The 21,780-nt window shown below is 44.2% G+C and overlaps 1 protein-coding gene across 1 annotated transcript in view; it reads left to right on the forward strand.

Annotated features, from left to right (window-relative positions):
• DDX23 (DEAD-box helicase 23) overlaps positions 1 to 21,780 on the forward strand; it is a 607,483-nt gene that overhangs the window by 160,210 nt on the left and 425,493 nt on the right. Inside the window, exon 6 of the mRNA XM_069653852.1 lies at positions 15,557 to 15,695. Coding sequence (XP_069509953.1) covers positions 15,557 to 15,695 — 139 coding nt within the window. The remainder of the gene's footprint in view (positions 1 to 15,556; positions 15,696 to 21,780) is intronic.

The following is a 21,780-nucleotide window of genomic DNA, read 5'->3' on the forward strand; positions in this document are numbered from 1 at the left end:
TTATGCACGTACCCTGCTTGCAAGAGGGAGACACAAGAGAAGCACAAGGGAAGACAATTATGAGTTAAATAACTATCTAGACAGCACAGCGCACTTGGGTAATAACATGTGGTATCAGCACATGAAAAAAGTGGGAAATAGAACCTCAAAGGAGAGTTGCTATGTCTGTGCTCTCATACCTTATGCCATCGGGAAACATATTCATAGCTATAGAAGTAGCCGTCCAGAAAGCTCATTGCCTCACACACCTTGGACTCTGCCACACGAGACGTCAGTGCCAGGGTTGAACAGCATCCTTGGTATGGGTGAATGAGAAGACCGCTCCAGAAGATGATTACGCGCAAGATTTAAAAAGAAGAAAGAGACCACACAACAGAGATCATGTGATGAGATATGAACAGCCTGGGATGAATGGAGCAGGAATCCGATGGGAAGTGAACAAAAAGCTCAATTGTCAAGGAAAGAATTATGAAGAAATACGAAGATGCAAGGAGAGAGGCCGGATGCCAATCAAGGGAACAGTACTCTCTCCAGATGGTTGGGAGGAAGGCCTGATTGTGTGCAGATTGTGAGCCGTGGCAGTAACAGGATATTACGAACCAGTTATAGACGATGTGGAAAAGGGATTCAACCTTTCTGGCCGAAGCGTGCAAAGTTGCTGACATGGGTTGATGATAAAGGATGCCTGTTGCAGATAGAACCTCTGGCTAGTGCAGAGCTTTGCTTCAGAAACAAAGGCACAAGAAAAGTTGGAGTGAATCAGCAGTGCAGTCGAATTTTCGATGTACCAGGAATGAAGGATGGAACAGTAGTGATAATGCACCACTACTGGGCCTGTGGATCTAGAGCATACGTGAAGTTGCCCAAGGACTGGGGATGGCTGTGTTCTGTAGTGATTGTCCATGTTTCAGCATTAGTGATTCCAAAGAGTGACCTGAACATTGGGGAGTTCCTCATGTGAGCATCTGATTTTGGGAAGAGGAGATCAATTGAATTTCTCAATTGAACAAAGAGGGAGAAGTACTTTTCAGCTAAACCGATAGAGGCCTTTGATTCTATTCCGTATGAATACAGGTTGTTCAGTCAGACTTCGGCAATATTCGCGACAATTTTCATGCCAGGAATCCAGACGATGGCAAATACCAAATGGTTACAGATTACCAGATGGGAACTTTTGCAGATGATCAACACCACCATAAGGGATTCAACGTGATCAAGGAAGAACTGAGAGCCATAAGACTGTTGAATCTCCAGGATAGATGTGTCTTGGACATGATTACAGCCATGGATGGAGGTGTTTGTGCCAAAATTGGAGAATCATGTTGCAAATTCGTACCTTCTCACAGCGAGGAGAATGGGACCTTGACAGAGGTCATATCGATGCTGATGAATTTGCAGATCAAGATGGAAGCTGAGACAGAAGATATTATAGATAACAGCTGGTTTGCATCAATCTTCTCTTGGCCTCCACAATGGATGACGAATATTTTCAAGTTTCTCAGAACACTATTGGTGATGATCATGTTTGGATTCTGTGTGATCAGACTAATAATCACACAGTGCATGAAGACGGCAAAGAAGGCAGTCTGAATGAAGATCATGATCGATGTCGAGTCTGGGTGTTGACCCAAAGAGCTGACGGATGAAGAAATCAGAAAATATATAGAAGCCAGCAGTCTAGCACCTGAGGGAATGAAGTTCCTGTATCCAAGAAACCACAAGACGTATGTTCGAAGATGAATCTACTGCAGTCTCCGAATGGACAATGTAGTCACATGACCTGGAGTGTTGATGAACATGTAAAATCAGCAGGATCTCTGAAAGGAGTAATGAAGATATGGACTCCAAAGAAGCACTTTTTCAGACGAGGATGTCTAGATGTGAAGATTGATGGGAGAGTGGTCGATTGAATCAACCAGAGGGGGCAGTTTAGAGGAGGAGCAAAATGACTGTTCTGGAAGTCCCACCCCAATTATTACTATATGTTGGAAGCTGGAAATTGCGGCATGCACAACGCCAGTATTGGTATCTATGCCACGAAGGATCCTCGAAACAAGGTATCCATTAAGAAAGCCCTGCGAAACGTATCCACAGAGGAATGATAGCCTCTTAAGAGGTTCTTGAAGTGTGAAGTGACAAAGGCAAGAGACTGGTGATGCCACATGAAGCAGAGATGATGCACCAATAAGAGATGCTGAAGATGAAAGTATGTAGACCTTATAGATTCTGATGACAAAGTAAAGAGTCAAGCGACATTTCATGTGCAGGAATGATGATTGCACATGTGAAAAGCACTGAAGAAAATGCAAATCAATTTGTACAGATGTTGTAACGCAAGTAGACTAATCATAAAGCTGGCTATACGTAGTGAATAGACTGCAGGGGGTGCCGCCAATATGTATGTGTGTATAGAATCTGGATATTCCACGTCGTGTTTAAGCAAACTAGGACCCCATCAGCGAAAAGGACTGAGAGTGTGGTGAAGCAAAGAAAGACGGCTGACGATGAGGGAAGATTAGAGAAGGCTTGTCTGGCCCGGTGTCAAGGGGTGAGGCAGCCAAGAAACTGGTTATCTATTCGAGAAGATACAATGAAAGTGAGAAGCGAGGCGAGCTCCTGTTTGAGGTGCAATGGAAAAACACTATGGGTGCCAAGTCTTATTCATTTAATAATATTTAATAGTATTAAATGCGAAGAAAGGAGCTCCAACACGTTCTTCTGTCACATGATCCAGATGAAAATAGACTTTGTAGAGGTCCACGTAGCAAAGAGCCCTATAGTTTGAAAGCCGATGAAACGTGTATTCTATGACGGCGAAGATGACTTGCACTAGGGGTGGGCATAAGTTGTCCACCTGATGTTGGAGATCCAATCATAATCCTACCATAATCCTATCCCCCATAGAAAGTATACCTAAATGTTCCCCTTAAGCCTATCACAACTCCAAGTAGGTTTTCTTATTTTACCACATAGTATGACGTCGTTGATGACAAATCTTTGTTATAAATGTGTTTTTTCTTGTGGAAATATTGAGAATTCTTTTGCGATGTCCGTTGATGTCAGCTGTACTCCCTGTTTTAGACAATTGCAATTCATGTTTTTGCCTACTTCCTGAGTCGGTCTTATTATTGGTGTCAGAGTAAATTCTGCATCCCCATCCATCTGATAATTTGTTACCTCGCTTAAAGGGCCTACAGGTTTACTACTCTATAGTATGAGATTTCTCGGAGGCAGAAGAGGCACTCTAGTGGTCTAGGTGGAGCTGTAGGCAGGTCAGGATAGGGTTTAGTTGCAGGAAAGCCAGAGTTCCATTGGAGATCTTCTTTAACAAGTAAGTATTAGCTTAAGAGTTAGTTGAAAGCGTTTAGGTTCTTCACAGAAGATTCCCTATATGTGTTCCAGTATTCAGCCTGGGCAAACTCCCAAACTCACGAATCACCCGCTCAGCCTCACAGGATTCTCAGAAGACTTAAGGTAAGTATTACCGAAGCCAGCACAGTACCTTAGGAGAAAAGAAGAGCTTCTGAGTGGAGGATTTCAGGATGCAGCAGCACAGCACCCGTACCCTGGATACTTGGTCTAGAGACAAAAGAACTGGACACTCAATGGGAACCGCAGCAGCAGTCGTCCGAGAAGGCTTCCAGCAAAGGTTTCTTCACGGATTCCTGTGGCTCTGTGCATTTCATGCCTTTTTACAGGAGCCAGATGAAGAACGAAGATCGCCGGTGGGATTCTCTTTACACTCTCGGTCCTGCACTCTAGTAAGAGGACTTCAGGAATTCAAATCGTGCCTCTGGATTTGGATGAGGAGTCCACCAAAATTCTGGACAGAATCTGACTTCAGAAGACCATGCATCGCACACTGGCTCGAGGCCGCAGGGTATTGGCGGTGTGCAGCCCAGCAAGGTTGCAGCACGTTGTGGGATGGCTCAGAATGCAGGTAATCCTATGACTGGTGCATCTCACCAGCATCTGGGTAGGAGTAGTCATTTTCTGGACGCCTAGGTCGCTTGGAAGGAAGGGTTGCATAAGGCTCTGGTTACACAGCAGGCTCTCCAGTCGTTGGAAATTGCACAGATGTCTTTTCTTCATCACCCTCTTCAGATTAAACTACAGTGGTCGACTTGCCAGCAGCTTCCAGGGTCAGAGTATTTATCAGGAACTACAGCACAACTTCTGCAAACCCTCCCTGCAGTTTAGCGAAATGGGTGGTCTGGCTGTCCAATCACGAAATTATAACTCCAATCACACCCTATGGAGAGACACATAAAGGTCACAGATAAAAAGAATAAAATACTAGACGAGAGGGGAAAAAGATTCCCGCTCACCTAGGGACAAGGTACAATAATCGCCAAGTCCAAGCAAAAAGTTCTGGGGTTGACCTAGTTCTGGAAGATTTATCATAAAGATGAAAATCTTACCTAACAGCTGCCACCAAGTAAAACAAGAGGTGATGGCTGCAAGGTTTAGAATTAATCTTAACATCTGGCATTGCTCTGGGCAACCCTCTAGACCAACGTTCTTAGTCTGCCAAGCCATTACAAAAGGGGAAAGACTTTATGCAAATCAGGCTTGGTCCCACCCCTGAAGCGTGAACTGCTTGGTCACATCCCTTCTGCACTAGACCACAAGCATTCCCAGACATGTTTCTGCCTCGTGCTTAGATTAATTATAACTGAAAAAATGAGAAAGGGAAACCCGGGAGGCACCAGATGGAGGTATACGTGCAGTCCTCCCCCATTCTCTGGGATCAAAATGATTCAACAAACAAGAAATGTAGGGGCAGGAAAACATTAAGGTATCCACAGTAAGAACAATTCCAAGTGTACAACACCAACACAATTGGCAAATGACCAGCTAATGCTTAAAATACAAAAATACTTGATTCAATAAATATTAAAAACCAATGGATGGTAATCAAACTTCTAACGTACATAACAGATAAACACAGAGACTCGCACACTAGGGCACAGAATAAAGTGTAAATAAAGAAAAGTGCAAAACGTGACTGTTGATCTTACAAGGTAAGAGCAGGCTAGTGTATGTAAAACCTGAAAATGTCTTTAAAGACAGTCTGTAATTCAATAACGGATCTCGTAAAGTAGTTATGACTCCATGTGGTGCTGTTTTCACACATGCCTTGGAAAGTAGCAAACCTGTTCTTGAATCCATAAATGGTGAACATTCCTCAGGAGCTATCTGGTTCAGTCACTGACAGACAGCCCCCCAGTGGGAACTGGTTCCATTCAGGCACTCTGGCAGACAATCCGCAGGGGAGTGTTAAACTCCTCCCCCACTTTGTGCCTTTGCAGACACACTGGAGCCTAGGCGGGGCACCCAAGGGTTCCCACCAAAGGCAAGAAACACACACACATACCTCCCCTTCCCAGAATGGTAGAAGGAAGGGCTAACCAAGGACATCCACACGAGAAATGGCGATAAAAGAAAGGAGCCACCATGTTAGAACATAGGTAACCCTATTCTGCATAACCAAGACTGTGAACACAGTTTGTGGTATAAAATAGCACAATAGTTGGTAGAACACGTCCACTTCCACCTGCCATAAATGCAGGGATGTCACTGCAACTAGAAAGTCACAGGAGCAGAGAGAATGGGGATACTAGGTGTCCCTTAGCACTCCACATAAGGTGGCACATACTAATCTCTCCTAAGTATAATTTTTAGGAAGGATACACATTTTCCCTCTTTCCTTAAGAACAGTAGTTCTTAGGCAATAAGAAAGACATATAAAAAGGGGAACCCAAAGGGTTCCCAGCAACACTGCACAAAGGGTGCCGTGTGCTGCAAAACTGTAACAAAAATGCCTTTAAGAGATGTGAAGGAAAGCAGACTCCATCGAATAAGGTGAAATGAAAAGAACAGAGTTCCCAAAAATCAGAGCAAATGAGAATGAATGATGGGGAAAAAGGGTCCCCTCATTCAAGAAAAAGGTCCTGAAGTCCAGCAAAAGGTACTGAGGGTCTCACTAGCAGAGGGGATTAAGCATAACACTGATACATCTCTGTAACACCCCTGTAGGGATGAGTGGTTGTGAGAATTGGTATTCACTAATGAAAGGGAAGAAGATTGTGCATTTACAACAGCAGCTACATGTAGACCCAAAGATATGTGGAATCTACTGAGACTGTATTTGGCGGAAACCAGAGGTTCGGGGGCATCCCACAGAGTGAGTGGTCTTACTGAATGTGTACTGGAATATATTGTTGTTGTAATGCTAAGTTTATTTCTGTTACATGACGCTGATTTTGTATCAGCATGGTGAACACTCTGCAATGCAAACTGTACAGTACCACTTATTCCATTAAAATTGCACCAAGTGCCCAGAAACTACAGGACCTAAGAGGGACAAGGCAAAATGTCACGATAAACACAAGTCACTGTATTAGTCGCGAGACCAAACTGTAACCCATAGCAAACAACTGAACAAACACAAAAGGTCTTCCACCGGTTAAAGATTAAAGCCAGGAAGTATTACTTACAACGTATAGGTGCGGGATAGGCAGCAACAATCAGCCTTGTCGACCCAAACAGAAGAGTTAAAGTCTGCAGATTAAGACCTAGAAAGCACAGTTGCAGTGTGTTCGTCACAGGCAGAATAAAATTGCGGTCAATAGTAGCACAGAAAATACTTGCACCCGGAACCCGGGGTGCCTGGAGTATAGGGACTAATGACTGGATCAGTGTCCATGGACTTGGACTCACCTGCACATGGAGCTGGCTGCACTGAAAATAGCGCAGTAATTGTGGGTGCACAGGTAGGTTTCAGATTCGGGATTGGGTCTGGCTATGGTTGTTTGGTGTCTCCGGTTCGAAGAAGCAATGTGCCCAGGTTTCCAGAGCCAAAATCACAGGACCACAGAATGCACAAGCAGGGGCAACCTCTGTGCATGACCCACAACAACGAAGGCACCACAGCAGCAACAGAGCAGGATAGCAAGATCCAGCAATGGTCACAGGTGGATCTGTGGAAATGAAGGATCCAGCCAGGGAGGTAAGACAGTAACACAAGGATGGCAGCTGCAGCAGGTGACCCAAGAAGTCCCTTTATAATCGTAGATCATGTGGAGAAACAGCAAGTCACTCTGTTCCAGCCAGAGCAGCTGGGGCTCCCACCTCAAAATTCTAACCAGGTTTAAGGAGGCACAAGGACAGCAGGTACAGAGATTCCTGCAGCCACAGACGGGGGTTCCAGCAATGAATGCCAGGCAGATGCAGCAGAAGACTGCCAGAAAATCTTCTTCCAGAAGACGGGGGACAAAATGTCTTTTACTACAGGAAAGGACAGGTCTAAGCCATGACAAGGGTGCACGGGCAGAGAAGCCTCAGGAATCATCCATCACTCCAGCAGAGCTTCCAGGTGATGTTATCAGGTCTGAGAATGGTACAGGGTTTCCCACAGATAAACATAATCACTCAGGGGCACGGTTAGCCTGTCCACAAATCCAAATGCATGCAGCAATTGATTGGCGCTGGCCAGACACACTACCCAATACTTGGGCACACCCACCCATTTGTGTTTTGGGAAGCCTGAGAGACCCCATTCCAGTTTGTATAGGATTAACAAACAGAGGATGCCTTTGTGGGCTCATGAGACGGACGTTTATCGGAAGCGGCTGGGACTGCGCTACTTTACGTTACTTGTGCCAGTGCAGTATATTCATAATTAATACTAATAACAATTTAGCATTTATATAGCGCTACAAACCCCCAGGCATCTGAGCGCTGCTTATTACCCACGGTGTGCAGTGCTAATTTATCGACCTCGGAAGGATGAAAGGCTGAGTTTGGTCCTGCTGGGATTCTAACCTGCGTCAGCAGGCTCTGCACAGATATCAAAGCGAGCGCTCTAATCGCTGTGCTGTCGGACCGGCTTGACGATCCTTGTGAAGTGAACAGGGGATGTCGAGAGGTCCCTTCTTCTAGTGTCGGTTGGATGCGGCCCTTGCAGAGAGCTTGGTGTTTCTGGTGTGCTCAAAGCCCTGGAAACCCTGCGCTGTAGATTTTGCCATTTTAGAGGCAGCTGGGCTATTGCAGCCAAACTAAACAGTGACTCACGCGTAATCGATATATCGAAGGACCAGAGCCAGTGGAGCCACATGAGTAGAGTGACAAATTGTGTGTGTTTTGCAGCGGCTTGATGTCTAAGGAGTAGAGGGTGATTACCTCTTCTTGAAAACTGAGTGAGGAGGCCCCATGCCCCTTTTATGCCCTTAGTCGCCCTCAAGGGGAAAACCTACTCTTCTGGCTGTTAAAGGAAGGATTGTTTTTAAACGATGCACAGGCAGACGCTCCAAGTGCAGCGTAAGGTGCGGAGCGCCGTTATGGGCTGCACCCAGTTGTAGAGGTGCGAGCTGTCGCCTGCAATAGGAGACCGTGACTGAGCTTACCGGATGGACCTATTAGGTCAGTGTGTACTGGAAAAAGACCTGATTATCATTACTAGAACACTCCCTTGGATGGATTGACTATCCTATTCCCTGTCATTCTAGGGTACAGGAGTGGTATATTCTTTAAATTGTGCATATCGGTGCGTTGGCCCTTTTCGAAAGGTTGCAGGAGTTGTGCAGACTACATCCTCGTTGGTAGGAAGTAATAAACACCCGACTTGAATAGCTCTGACTTGTGTCTCCCCTGTGCATAGAAGTCCATTTACACTCTCTGTAAGAGACGTCTGTTTTGGCTGCATCTGGGTGCCCCTCTCTGCGGCCCAATGTACTAGACTTACTGCCTAAAGGATCATCTTTAATGGCTATGCTGGACTTGTTCTTCAATCTTTTGCAGGTTTATTCAATATTGTAAATACTAATCTTTTGGACATAGTGCAGATGAATGTGAAAATTGCTTTTTTCGGGGGCTGCTGCTGGGTGTGGGAAAAAGTGGTGCTTACAAATAAGGTTATTGAAAAGGGTTCAAAGTCTGATGAGGTTTACCAAATATCTTTTTTGGGGTAGACCGGGCAGGAACTCTGGTTTATGGGTTGAGTCCCCAAATAGGGTGTCTCAGGGGTGCAAGGGTAACCTGATGGAAGGGTTACCATCAAACCTTATATTTACAGGTATAGAGAAGGGTGAATCAAGGGGGTCGGGGGGGGAGGATGTGAGGTTGTGGCCTTGCATGACGCCTCATGGTTTGAAGAAGTACAGTGTGAGGATAACTTTTATTCCATCTTTCAGAACTCAAAACGAGGGGTCGGAAAAACAGCAAAACCTTAATGCCGAAAAAGTGTAAGAATCAAAAGGGCAAGAGCCTGAATATAAATAGAGGGTCCCGGAAATGTTTTAACTACTCCAGAGACTAACCCCAATAAACAATGTAAAAAGAGGGCAACTTAAAGCCAACAAAATGTTCTGATGGTTACAAAAAGTGATACTAAGCTAGTCTTAAATGAAGGCGACCGTATAAAACACAAAAGCTGCGTGACGAATAAGCAGACCAGGGCTGCATCATGTCAAAGATTTTATCATCAAAATGACGAGTCATCGAACAATGACTCTTTATTAAATGTTTCTGTGTATTCAAACCCCTCTATGGAGATTGAAGATTGTGATGATCTTCAGCGAGAGACCTCAATGACCGCGTTATTGGTTACAGAACTGGAGAAAGCCAACCCTAAACATAAAGTTGTTAAATGTCAAAAGATGTAACAAACAGGGACTTGGTGAGTGCTGAAGTGTCTGCTAAGGATGCCTTTGTAGATGGAGCAATAAGAATGGGGGGGGGCTCACGTCTTACATATAAAGATATTATGGACTTTCGGACCTTAGAGCAAAGACGCAAGTCAACAGCAAATAAAAATGTAAGTACCATCATACTGTGATGGAGAACACTGAACTCAATCAGTCCTTGCACCATCGTGCAAAAAATCATCAATTGAGCCAGAGACAAACTGGGAATGCTCCTATACAATCACAAGAGTGTTTGGAACCTCTAGCAGAATTCAAGATTTTGCTGGAGATCTTACTGAAAACAAGTTCGCAGAGCATCTTAAATCGATCGATCGATCAATGGTATTATCCATATTTGTGAGAGTGGCAGACTTGTGAGATATCAATTCATCCGATATCGATCAAGTTAAGTTTTGGGATAATCAAAATGTCTAGAATTTGTGCCATCACATCCAGTCAAAATGAATATAACTTACTCCAAAAAAAAATAAAAGCGGAACAGCTCTCACACCAGGGATATGCATTGACACTCTGTTACCATAGTTGTGAAAGGGAATATGCGACTAGTCCGTTCTCTGGGTCATGTATGGAGATGGCGGGAAACTGGCTAACAACATGTGTCGGAGAAAAAAGATCATATAAAGCGACTCTGAAGGAAGGTCGGGCACTGGGAGGGGGACGATGAGGTAAAGGAAGACTGGTCTTGGCTTGCAAAGACATTGAATTGTGGTATGGATGTTTAGAAGACCCATAGGAGGCTGTTTCTTGTACACCTCATAATTGTTCCAACACTCATACGGGGTACGTTTTTTCCACATTGGCTATAACAGGCACAGTGATTGTTAGTGCTTACCCTACGGCTTGCGGTGCACCACGAACTAATTGATTGTGGTGCCAAGGTCGACATTGATGACATCATTGTTGTATTTACATATATACAGTTGATATTTTATCCATACCAACCTTGGAGACTGTTCAGGTATTCTTTGAAACTTGAAATGTGCATGATTTTTTAACATAATTTTCTTTTTTGTGGATTATGGTGGTGGTTTTCATTTCTCTACAAACCTCTAGTGACTTGAGTACCTGGTAAACTTAACTGACCCCTATAAGTAGTGGTCTGGCGAATTTATGAATTGATACATCGCCTTATGAGAGCAGCAATTAATGGCTCTTTGTAGTAATTATTGCAATGACTGTTCACTTCTAGGGTGACACTTGGGGACCCTAGAGGAATCTGTCATGGTGATGGGTGTTTATCTTCTCTCACGGTTTAGGCTCAGGTCTGATTCCAGTGGTGAAGGTGTTGATTTGTACTCTGGATGGTACAGCTGGGAACTAAAGGCTTTGTTGCCTCTTTTACTTTTCAGCTCATTTGACAACATCCGTTGGTGGATGTGCTTAGGACCCCTACCGCACAATATTGAAAGAATTTTTAATGAAAAAGAAGTAGTTTCCCCTGAAGAAAGTTCAGCCACATCAAGGCATCAAGAACTGAAACATGCTATATGTCGGGAATATATATGTTGTCTGTGACACATTCGTTTTATGATGCTGTGATATGCTGCAATATTTGTGTATGTATTTGTCTAAATTGTGAGTTTTTATGAAAATTGAGTAACATAATTGTATTGAATATGATTAACTGTTGTGTGAACTTAGGGTATTTTTCTGTTTACAATAAAATATATATATTTTTTTGATTATCTTGTACTTTATCTATTTTTTCAAGATACAAGTACTGGTACATCATTTAGAGAGGTGTTTGGGTTCCCAGTTTGATACCTACAATTGTTCATTTGTGTTTTGGTGTCCTATCTTTATGAATATATATCTATACATCCCCTGATGGTAGAGAGAGTGAAGAATAGGGGTACTCTTTTGGAACCTATTTGAATCACTGGTACGGATGCTAGTACATAACTGCCAATATATCAGAGGAGTGACTTGTTAAATATATTGTTATGGAAAACCAGGGGAAACAGCCACTTATTTGTCTGGATTTGACTGAAGCAGATATATTTTTCCTGCAGGAGACGTGGCTCCTTAATAAACCAGTTTTGGACAGCTATACGCTGTTCTCAAACTCGGCTGCGTTTAAGGGTAAGGACCGCCCCTCTGCAGGGCTCCTGATGGGAATTAGGAACACTATTGGTATTGAAGCAATGGAAATTGAATGCCTCAACCCTCACTTGCAAGTGATTTTAGTTTCTGTGAATGGGAATATAGTAAATTCCTGTCCACTTTTGATAATCAATATATATTGGAATCAGTGGCTGTGTCCCTATGGGTTATGAGGGATGCCGTGACCTTGATTTTGGAGTACACGGCAATTAGCTTTCCTGGGGTGGATGTCTTAATTGGGCGCAATTTCAACTGTTTCTGTTTTAAGGATGAGGAGATTCTGAATATGCCTAGAACCTTGAAGTTACCCATGTCCAGAGGTAACGCTTAGTGTGACCTCTTGGATGATTGGGATGATCACAAATTGAATGTTGCTTTAGTTGGAAATATCCCCCTAAACCTACCTGGCGAAGTGGCCCCTACTCTTCGTTAATAGATTTCATTTTTGTTTTGAATAACGTTGCAACTAAACGTGTTTCGCTTCAGATTGAAGAAGTGGAGGACAGTGGTGACCATGCGGCCTGTGAAAATTCAGGAATTGAGCAAGAGCTACATAATCAATACAAGTATTGGTTAAGACAACATTGCAATATGATGATGAAGCATGATGCTAAAATAATGTTGAGCATTTCAAAGGAACGGACTACTGCTCAGTTTTGGGAGGTGATAAAGAACCAATTCAATCGCCAAACATCAATGCAGCTTAAGCCCATTCCGGAAGCAACTTGGGCAGATTTTTATAATAGAGTTTATACAGATACAATCCTTGATAGAGTATGGTACCGCTGATATCGATATGCCTTAGACTCACCTGCTTAATCTAGGCTTATAAAGGACACTGAGTCTCCTAGAGGCCCGGAGCCCGATGGTTTATCTAATATGACACTAAAGGGCTTCTCTTAGATTTGGGCAGTGATTTTATTGGTTTTATTTAGAAACATTTTAAGCACAAAGAAAATATTGCAGTCTTGGAAATCCTCTATTATAACGATTTATTTTTTTTAAAATGATCGTTCTAACCCTGTGAACTATAGGCCCATAGCACTCCTGGATGTCTGTGGGACAATTCTTTGTTCAATTGTGGAAAAAGAACACTGACAATGGGCAGAAAATTCAAATGTTCTTGATCTATGGCAATCTGGCTTCGTCCAGGGAGTGGGTGCAACTTTAAATGGGATTTTAATTCATTTTTACAAAGCTAAGTTTCAGGATCTTAAGAATTGTGTATATATTTGTTTTATAGATTTTGCTATGGCTTTTCATTCTGTTAGTCGCTTTTTGCTTTGGAGTAAATAAAAAACCTGGGGTTGTCAGTCATACCGGATTAATATCTTCCATGAATTTTATTGAGGACCTTCCCTAAAAGTCAGGGTCAATACAGAGGGGATCTTGTCTAGCCCTATAAATACAAATAAAGGCCTGAAACAAGGCTGCATTTTAACACCACTACTTGTTCACCTTTTTATTGCAGACTTGGGGCAAACTTTGACTGAGGGTAGATCATTTCCTCCAAAATGGGATTTTTTTAACCTATAAATTGGCTTTTATATGCGGATGATTTGGTGCTGTGCGACCAAACTCCCATTGGCCTCAGCGACAAATCGCCAAACTTGTGCAGTATACTTCATCTAATAGAGTGGAAATTAACATTAAAAAAATCATAGGAAACAATTTCAAGGCCAAAGAAACCAAAAAGACAAATGTTAAGTGGGTACTTTTAGATGAAGCATTGGGTATGGTTTCTGACTTTGTATACTTGGGTTTTAATATTTATGCAGCAGACAGAAGCTTCATTATCTACAACTTAGGAAAAAGCTAAAAATCTTGATTTCTGAAGCGAAAAAAATTGATCACCTCTACAGGAAGTTTTCGGCTAGTCCTTTACTACAATTTTATCGGATGAAAGTTATGACAGTAATCACGTATGCAGCAGATACTTTGTTGACATGTAAGAAGGTGAATTGGGCAAGCCTGGATGGGATTTTTTCAAAACATTTTCTTGATTTGCCCGTAGGCCCCACCCCCCCATGCACTAGTTTGATATGAGCAGGGACTTTCATCCTTGAGGTCCCAGGCATTTGGTCCCAGGTTGCGTGGAAAGTTCTGTCATTTTATAGGAAGATTATAATGACAGAGAAACAGTCTCTGTTGGGGCAGTAACATCTAGCTAGGGAAAGAAAAAGGGAGTATAGATTGAGTGAATAGGAAAAGTCATGTAACATTTTGTTATTGGAACTTGAGGTAACTGTGCAAATCCTAAATGATTGCCCCCAGAAAGTGAGGAAACTACTTTCTGAAGTAGATTGGATTTGTGCAGTTGAGATTTGTAACCCTTATGCACACCAACATTATGTGGATTTAGATGGGCAATCTGTGAATGTGTTCCCAAAATATGTCTTTATTCCCAGACAGTAAATGGAGGAAATCATTTTTTAAGAATTAGATTATATTTGCCTAACACTAATGAAATACTGGGAGCCAAACAGAAGATCTCAGGAGGGGGTTGGGTTTGGTGTTATGGGGGGGCAGAACTTGTAGACTTTACAAAGGTACACAAATTGAGACTCTCCAGCATTGGAGTATGGAATGTGAGAATCGGATGTCTTTGAGGCAATCTTGTTTGGCTATGTTTTTATCAGGGTTTCGTGGAATATAATTTTAGAGGGTCCTAATGCGAGTATTAAATTGAACCTTATGAGATTTCTTAAATTCATTTTTAAAATATTAGAAGACTGAATTAGTATGGAGTTTTACCCATCTTTATCTTGATTGCAATTTAATGTCATATTTTTATGTTGTGTGCATGGTTTTCACTGTAAGATTACTGTTTAGCTGTATTCTGCTTCTTGTGAAAGGCTCGATTGAGCAAAGCACAATTAAGAAAAGAAAAAATAGCCTATGTCTGCAAAACGGATATCTTTTGTGGCCCACTCAAAGGCCACAAAGCACACTGGGGGTAGGTCTTCAAGAATGTATTGGTACACAACTGGCCACCGTACATGGGCATTTGCCAACTAAGGGAGTCAAACTGGCTACAACATTGATGTAGCCAAAATAAACATACAGTTGCCACCAACCTGCTCCCCAACACACAGGTAGAGGGAACTCACTACAAGAACCAAATGGTGTGCTTACAAAGCACCTCTACCCCGTTAGGCTATATGGACAAGTCAAGCAGCACATCAAAAATGGGTTGCAGTGATGGTAGAATTTCAGTTGAATTCCGTCTTGGGCTGAAATAGAACATTGAAAAACCCTGACAGCGCCCAAAAAAGTTTAGGGAACCCACAGTCTTGGGCAAAATAACCCAAAAAGTAATTCTGACATAACAGTGACATCAATGCCTAGTACTGGGGATGAAGTGAATATGCAAGAAGCTATAATGGGTGCTGTTCCTTGCAAGTGCCCCAGGTGTGTTGCTGCCTCTCTGGCTGACACCCCAGGCGTGGTGTTGCCTCTCTGGGGGATGCCCCAAGCGTGGTGTTGGTGTTGCCTCTCTGGGAAACGCCTCCAAGCGTGGTGTTGCCTCTCTGGGAAACGCCTCCAAGCGTGGTGTTGCCTCTCTGGGAGATGCCCCAAGCATGGTGCTGTCTCTCTGCGGATGCCCCAGATGGGAGACTACCTCTGAAAATGCTCTACAGGTGGTGCTCTGGGATGCCCCAGGACACTATTGTTAACATTGTTAAACCCTCTCCAGTACTCTGCTTTGGTAATGCTTCAACTCAGATGCCTGATTTCTATTGCAGCCCAAGTTTCTTTCGAAAACAGAGCGTGAGGCGGTGGCCCTGAAACGGCGGCAGCAGGAGGTTGAAGAGCGGCAAAAACTGATGGAGGAAGAACGCAAAAAGAGGAAGTCCTTCCAGGACATGGGACGGAGGATGATGGGTAAGTGCTCTCTGATCAATGTGTGTTGCTCCTACAATCTATGCTTTTTTCAGCTGCCAGAAAGCCCTCTACGGCTCTCCTTTAAGACACACTAGTGTTCCATCTTTCTTTTAATAGTTGTTTTTGGTGTTCAAGCGGAGGTTATTTGTTAAGTGCATATGAACATATTTAAACATAATAAACATCTTGCATTCTGTATGTGATTGTTCTCATTATATTGTACAATAAATGATGGAAGCCGATAGCTTCTATGCTGCTGTGGTGTCCAGTAGGCCCCATTATGCACCAAGCCTTATTTTGATCTGCACTTACATGTTCCTGATTTTTGATTCGTTTGTTTGAAGTAGTCACAGAGCTATTCAACCCAAGAATTATGTAGCACAACAGCCCCTGATTCCTTTAACCGCTGGAATTATGGGTAGAGGAGATGACATCCGATCATATCATGGTACCACTTGTCAAATAAGGATGTATTTGCATAAGCATGCTGTGACGAATGGCAGGAATTGGTCCCTTCTCCCCAATGGGGAGAGCTCCCTGCCCCCCTGTGAGGCTAGGGAGGTGAGCCCGCTCCGCAGTACCCTCCCTAGGGGTAGAGGCAAGTGCAACCTCCCTGGGAGAGACTCTCCCTTTGGGGACAAGAACTCCCATTCCAAAGAGGAACTTCCTAGAGAACCTTCCAAAGTACCACCTTTAAGACTTCCTTCCTTATTTGTGAAGAAAAGACCAATATGTTATTGCCACCCTAAAACGGAAAACCTCCTTGATGACTCGCATTCCACGGAGCCCACGAACTTCAAACGCAGACACGCACTGACTACGGAGAGCAGAGGCGAGACAGGACGTGCAGCGTCTTACAACTGTGAGGAACCAAGAGGAATGGGTGTGCTACAGCGGGTAGCAAGGATGCTGAACGAACTAAAGTGGGATGCTTGGTGTCCCGAAGCCAAGAGGGAAAAGACAATGAGATTGGTGGCGTGACCATGGGAGGTTTGTGGTTAACCAGGGGTCCAGATAGCTACGCAGAGACTCTTCGAGATGGTAGGGGAGTTTTCCTAAAGTCCACTTGAAGTAAGACTTCATAAAACCATCCTTTTGGCATACAGGTCCCTAACTCTTAGAAGTCTGAACTACCCAAAGGATCTTGGTAGAATGGCAGAGCAGCCAGGCTTATCATAGAAGGAAGATGTGAGCTCTAGGTAATGTAAGGAAGGTATGATATCAAACAGTAAGACGGACACAAGTGATCACAGTTATCACAGTTCAAGGGTGTTTATTGGGATTGAAAACACCTGTCTAAACCTAAATCTAAAGATGGGAGCAAGCTACGACCATCAAATAATAATAACACAGTCCTAGTGGGGTCTTGTCAAAATAAAAGGGCCTATATTAATAAACTTATTGCCAATCCTTACTTCTAAATACAAATAGTGTGGGAAACAATGTTATACAAAAGAAAAGTGTTCAAGAAATGATATGTCGGGATATTCCGGCCGTTGGCTTCCCTTCCCCACGTTTTCAGCACGGGACAAGGCGGCACACTAGAGTTTAACACAGTCTCTGGCTTCTCTAGCACGAGTGTGCAGTTCAAAATTTCAACATCATGGCCTTCTATGACAAAGTCTCTTTGCCGTTCAAAGTCTCTTTTCCAGAGGGCCTGATGCAATATGACAAACAACAAAGTTCCTCTCTCCTTAGGGTTTCACATGTACAAATTCTCAGGGGATTTTCTGTTCACTGGAGGTCTCCTACTGCCAGGCCCAGACCCTCTTCAACGCAACACCATCTCATGTGATTTTCGCTTCACCCCGGATCCCCTTCCGTCAGGCTCAGACCCACTTTAACACAAAAATTTCAATTGATCTCCCTCTGCCGGTCTCGGATCCAACTTTTTCAACTTTGGCACAAATGTTCTTTACTGTATCAATATCGAAGACTTTCGATTGTGCGCAGGGTTTTGCTTGACCCGTCGCAGGGCCACTTTGATTCACAATTCCCTACAGCTTTCACTTTTCAGCTGGATACCTTATAGAGACCTTAAAGATATCGCAGCATGGTTTCAAAGTTCAGTCACTCATCAGCAGTTCAACTTCACTTGTCTTTTATCACACGTATTTCAAACAATGTTCGTTCCTGCGCTCGCCATACAATGTTGCCGCTTGCAACTTTGGCTTCAACACAGACCGGTCTTGTATCTGTCACCCCAACTCACCGGCTGTGTTGATTTCACAGAAGCTGCTTTGTTCTTGGAGCCAAGGATAGTACCACGGCGGGTTATTCTCCCGTCCTTGATTCTTGACGAGGGAGGGCACTGCGTATCTCTGACACATAATGTAGGATTCATCAGCCTGTTTTCCTGGTCTTGGGCTTTCCAATCTGAAGGGCTCACGAAAGAAATGTTTCCTTGTCGAAAAAGGTCAAAGGAACTTCCCTCCTTGCAATTCCCTTCTGTTTCGCCGTCTTTTTCCTCTTGTTAAACTGCCATCTTGGAGCTGCTGTTCTCTCGTGTGCTTTGCCTCGCTCAGAGTGTGCTCTCATGCTCTGCCTTTTATCCGTGTGGGGAAGCTTAATGGAAGTCCGCTGTGTGTGTTGGTCAGTAATTGCCTGACCATTGTATTGGGACATGTCAGGTATACGGCTCGGGTGTTAGTCCGTTTTCTCTTGCAGTGGGCTTTCCGTGAGAAAGTGTTCATGCTGTAAAGGGGGTGGGGGTTGTTGGAGTTCCTAAACATCCTACTTGTCGCGGTCTGAAACACTTGTGTACGAGCGTGATACAAATAAAATATCATATCATATATCATGGGTTAAAGGTGTTATAAGGAACGGGGTACTGCATCCCACCATTCGGTATCCCACTCCCCCTCCCTGATGAACCCCCATCCAGGTGATCCTCCCACACTGGTCAAGCCCCTGGAACTGGATCCAAAAGTGATGGCCGTGTCCTTGCCACCTGGATGATGGGTCCCCGCGGACTAGTGGGTGAGACACCTTCTGGTTTCTCACAGTAAGTCCATTGAACCCAGTAAATCCAATAGTCCAAAGAAACTCTTACATAGTAATTGTTATATTAAAAATATACATGTATTCTTATTTACACAAGGAAGGTATATAAATACTTATTTCACTAACCAACACACATAGTAATTCTTAACAATACTTTTCAGAGGTGATTACTTCAATAATAGTTGCTTGCGGTTACAATTGTTAGTTTGACACAAATGACAGTTCTACCAGATTATCGGTACTACCGTGCACTCGCATTGCTTTACAGATAAAGTGTAATTGTATTTAGTTAGCAAAACCACATCAGATAAAGTATTTTGGAAGGAAAAAGGTTGGTTCTACACACAGCAACACATCTTAACGTTCTAGAAACACTTTACTGAGCTTCTAATGCTTTTTAAGTCCAATCCCTAACTATATGAAATGTCAGTGTAGGAGTGGAGTCAAAGTCTTACGAAGTAGCAGAATAATCAACATTCCTTAGTGTTAGGAATGTTTTTTTCTGCACTGTTCCTTCCATTTTAATGGAACCCCAAATATTTTGCTTTTTTTTTTATCCTAACCTGACCTTTTCCAGTGGAGCACAGCCTTCAGCTGCGCTCCTCTGGGCTTTTGCTCATCTGTTATGGGAAAACTGACACATCCTTCAGATTGTCAGTAATGGGAAACTGTTTCCCTTAGTCTTTGACTTTGTTGCCATTTCTTGGAAACTTCATCTATGTTATGTTATGTTACTTTGCATTTATATAGCGCCTTATGTACCATTGGTATGGTCTGAAGGCGCTGGTAGGTTGAACGCCCTTGGGAACCGAAGTTCAAGTCAGTAGAGAGAGTCAAAGGTGCATGTGAGCACCTGATATGTGTGCAGCTGGTGTGGCAATCATGTAATCGCTGCGTCTTAGCGGTAGGTGTGGTGGTTGAGAGATCAGGAGTATGTTTTCGTTCTGGCATGATTTATCCAGACCGATTGTGGCTGCGTTAGGCCTGAGGAGAACGCCCGGCTGGGGGGTGTGTAACCAGCAGTGTTTAGTTAGTGATGGGGAGTATGAGGCAGATGTTGGTATGGGAACAGTTATATCGAATGGTGTCGTAGTATCTCTGTGTTCTAGTTGAATGGTGGTGTAAAGAAGAGCGTGGTGATGTGATGTGTTACATGCTCTTTCGAGCGTTCCATGCACTCCAGACCATTCCATGTAAGTCGCGCAATTCTATGCACTCCCAGTCCGCTCCACGCACTCCAGTCCGCTCCACGCACTCCAGTCCGCTCCACGCACTCCAGTCCGCTCCACGCTCTTCAGTCCGCTCCACGCACTCCAATCCGTTCCACGCACTTGAATCTGTTCAATGTACACCGATCTGTTCCGTGTATTTCCACTCCATTCACGTATTTCACCCGTACTATCCACATACCTCCCATACCTTTCACATATTACACCAGATCCTTCCACATATGTCACCTGTTCAATCCACATACGTCACCCGTTCAATCCACATAGGTCACCCAATCAATTCACATACATCACTCGTTCTGTCCACATATGTCACCCATTCCGTCTACATACTTCTCCTGTTCCGTCCGCTCTAGGCACTCATCCGCTCTAGGCACTCATCCGCTCTAGGCACTCATCCGCTCTAGGCACTCATCCGCTCTGCGCATGTTACGCTCACCTGGTATCCACAGGGATGCCACCCAGCCAGGTTACTCGCTGGTATGCTTCTCAGCTTTGCCCTGATGTGGTCTGCGGGGAAGGTTCTGCCTGAAAATACAGGACTGTGTTCAAGACTGACCGACTGGGGTAAGTATCCTCACTCCACCCCCGTATGATTTCAGTCCCTCTGGCGCCCTCTCCTCACCTTGTGGTAGAATTAGGCGTGCTCCCCGCCCTGCTTTCTTTGCAGTGGCGCGTTGTCTTTCATGGGCAAGTGTGGTCCAGTTACTTCACTGACACCGGCCCGTTTGATATTGTTCAGGTAGGTCTTATTGCTGTTCTTTAGTTTTGTTGCTATCCTGCATGCCTTTCTTTGTCTAAAATGTATCTTTTTTTCTCCCGTAGGTATGCGGAGCTTCAGCGCGGCGAACTGGCTTGGATGAGCACTGCTAGTAAATGATGGCGCATTAAGAGTATATGGTGTGGTAAGTAAGCGCTATGCGCAGCGCTGCAAAGTCCTGCCTTTGCTAACCTGTGTTTTCCTTCCTTGGAAGTTGCGGTGTTCTTCAGCGCGAGTGGAATGTCCGGGGTGTGGTGCCAGCCGAGAGGCGACCAGCCAGGTAAGCCTTTTGAGTAGTTCGTAATTTGTAAATGTCTCTACTGCTTTCTTTAATGTTGCCTCTATCTTCCTCTTTCAGGTCGTTCTGTCCGGGAGGCGTGCAGATTCGAGGAAGCTCTTCTCAGTAGCTGCGAGTGTTTAAAGATGAAGACTGCAGGTAAGCTGCTGCTGCTGCTAATGATGTTCCTTTTGTCTCCTTGCAGGTTCTGCTTCTCCGAGGTTCGAGGGAATAGCTGGACACGGTGAGCATCACGTTGCAAGCTGCAAAGTAACGCGAAGCGTGTTGTCTTGCTCGGGTGTGGTTTAAATAGCCCCAACAAAATAGCCCAGGTAAAGTAGTCCCTAGGCTACCACACCCAAAACATTAGACCGCATAGCTTGGTTCTCAGGAACCAAGCTATGTGGATGCCTCCATGTTGGCTGACAATACAATAAAGTAGTTCCCAAGCACATTGTTTTTCATGGTGTATGAGCCTGGTGCCATAGGCGCCATGATTGGCCCCATGAGGGCTTTTGAAGAGGATGCCATGCTCTAGAGGCCCGAGTCCTGATTCCACCTGGCCAATGGGTTTGCCAGAGGGGGTCTTGGGTGAGGGTCGTGACAACGCACTTATCCGCTCTACGCACTCATCCGCTCTACATGCTGTAGGCGCTCATCCGCTCTACATGCTGTAGGCGCTCATCCGCTCTACATGCTCTACGCGCTCATCCGCTCTACATGCTCTACGCGCTCGTCTGCTCCACGCGCTCGTCTGCTCCACCCGCTCGTCTGCTCTACCCGCTAGTCTGTTCTACACATTCTTCCGCACTGCGC

This window comes from Ambystoma mexicanum, chromosome 3q (genome assembly GCF_040938575.1).
Source record: "Ambystoma mexicanum isolate Mex_15411 chromosome 3q, UKY_AmexF1_1, whole genome shotgun sequence".
Classification (NCBI taxonomy): domain Eukaryota; kingdom Metazoa; phylum Chordata; class Amphibia; order Caudata; family Ambystomatidae; genus Ambystoma; species Ambystoma mexicanum.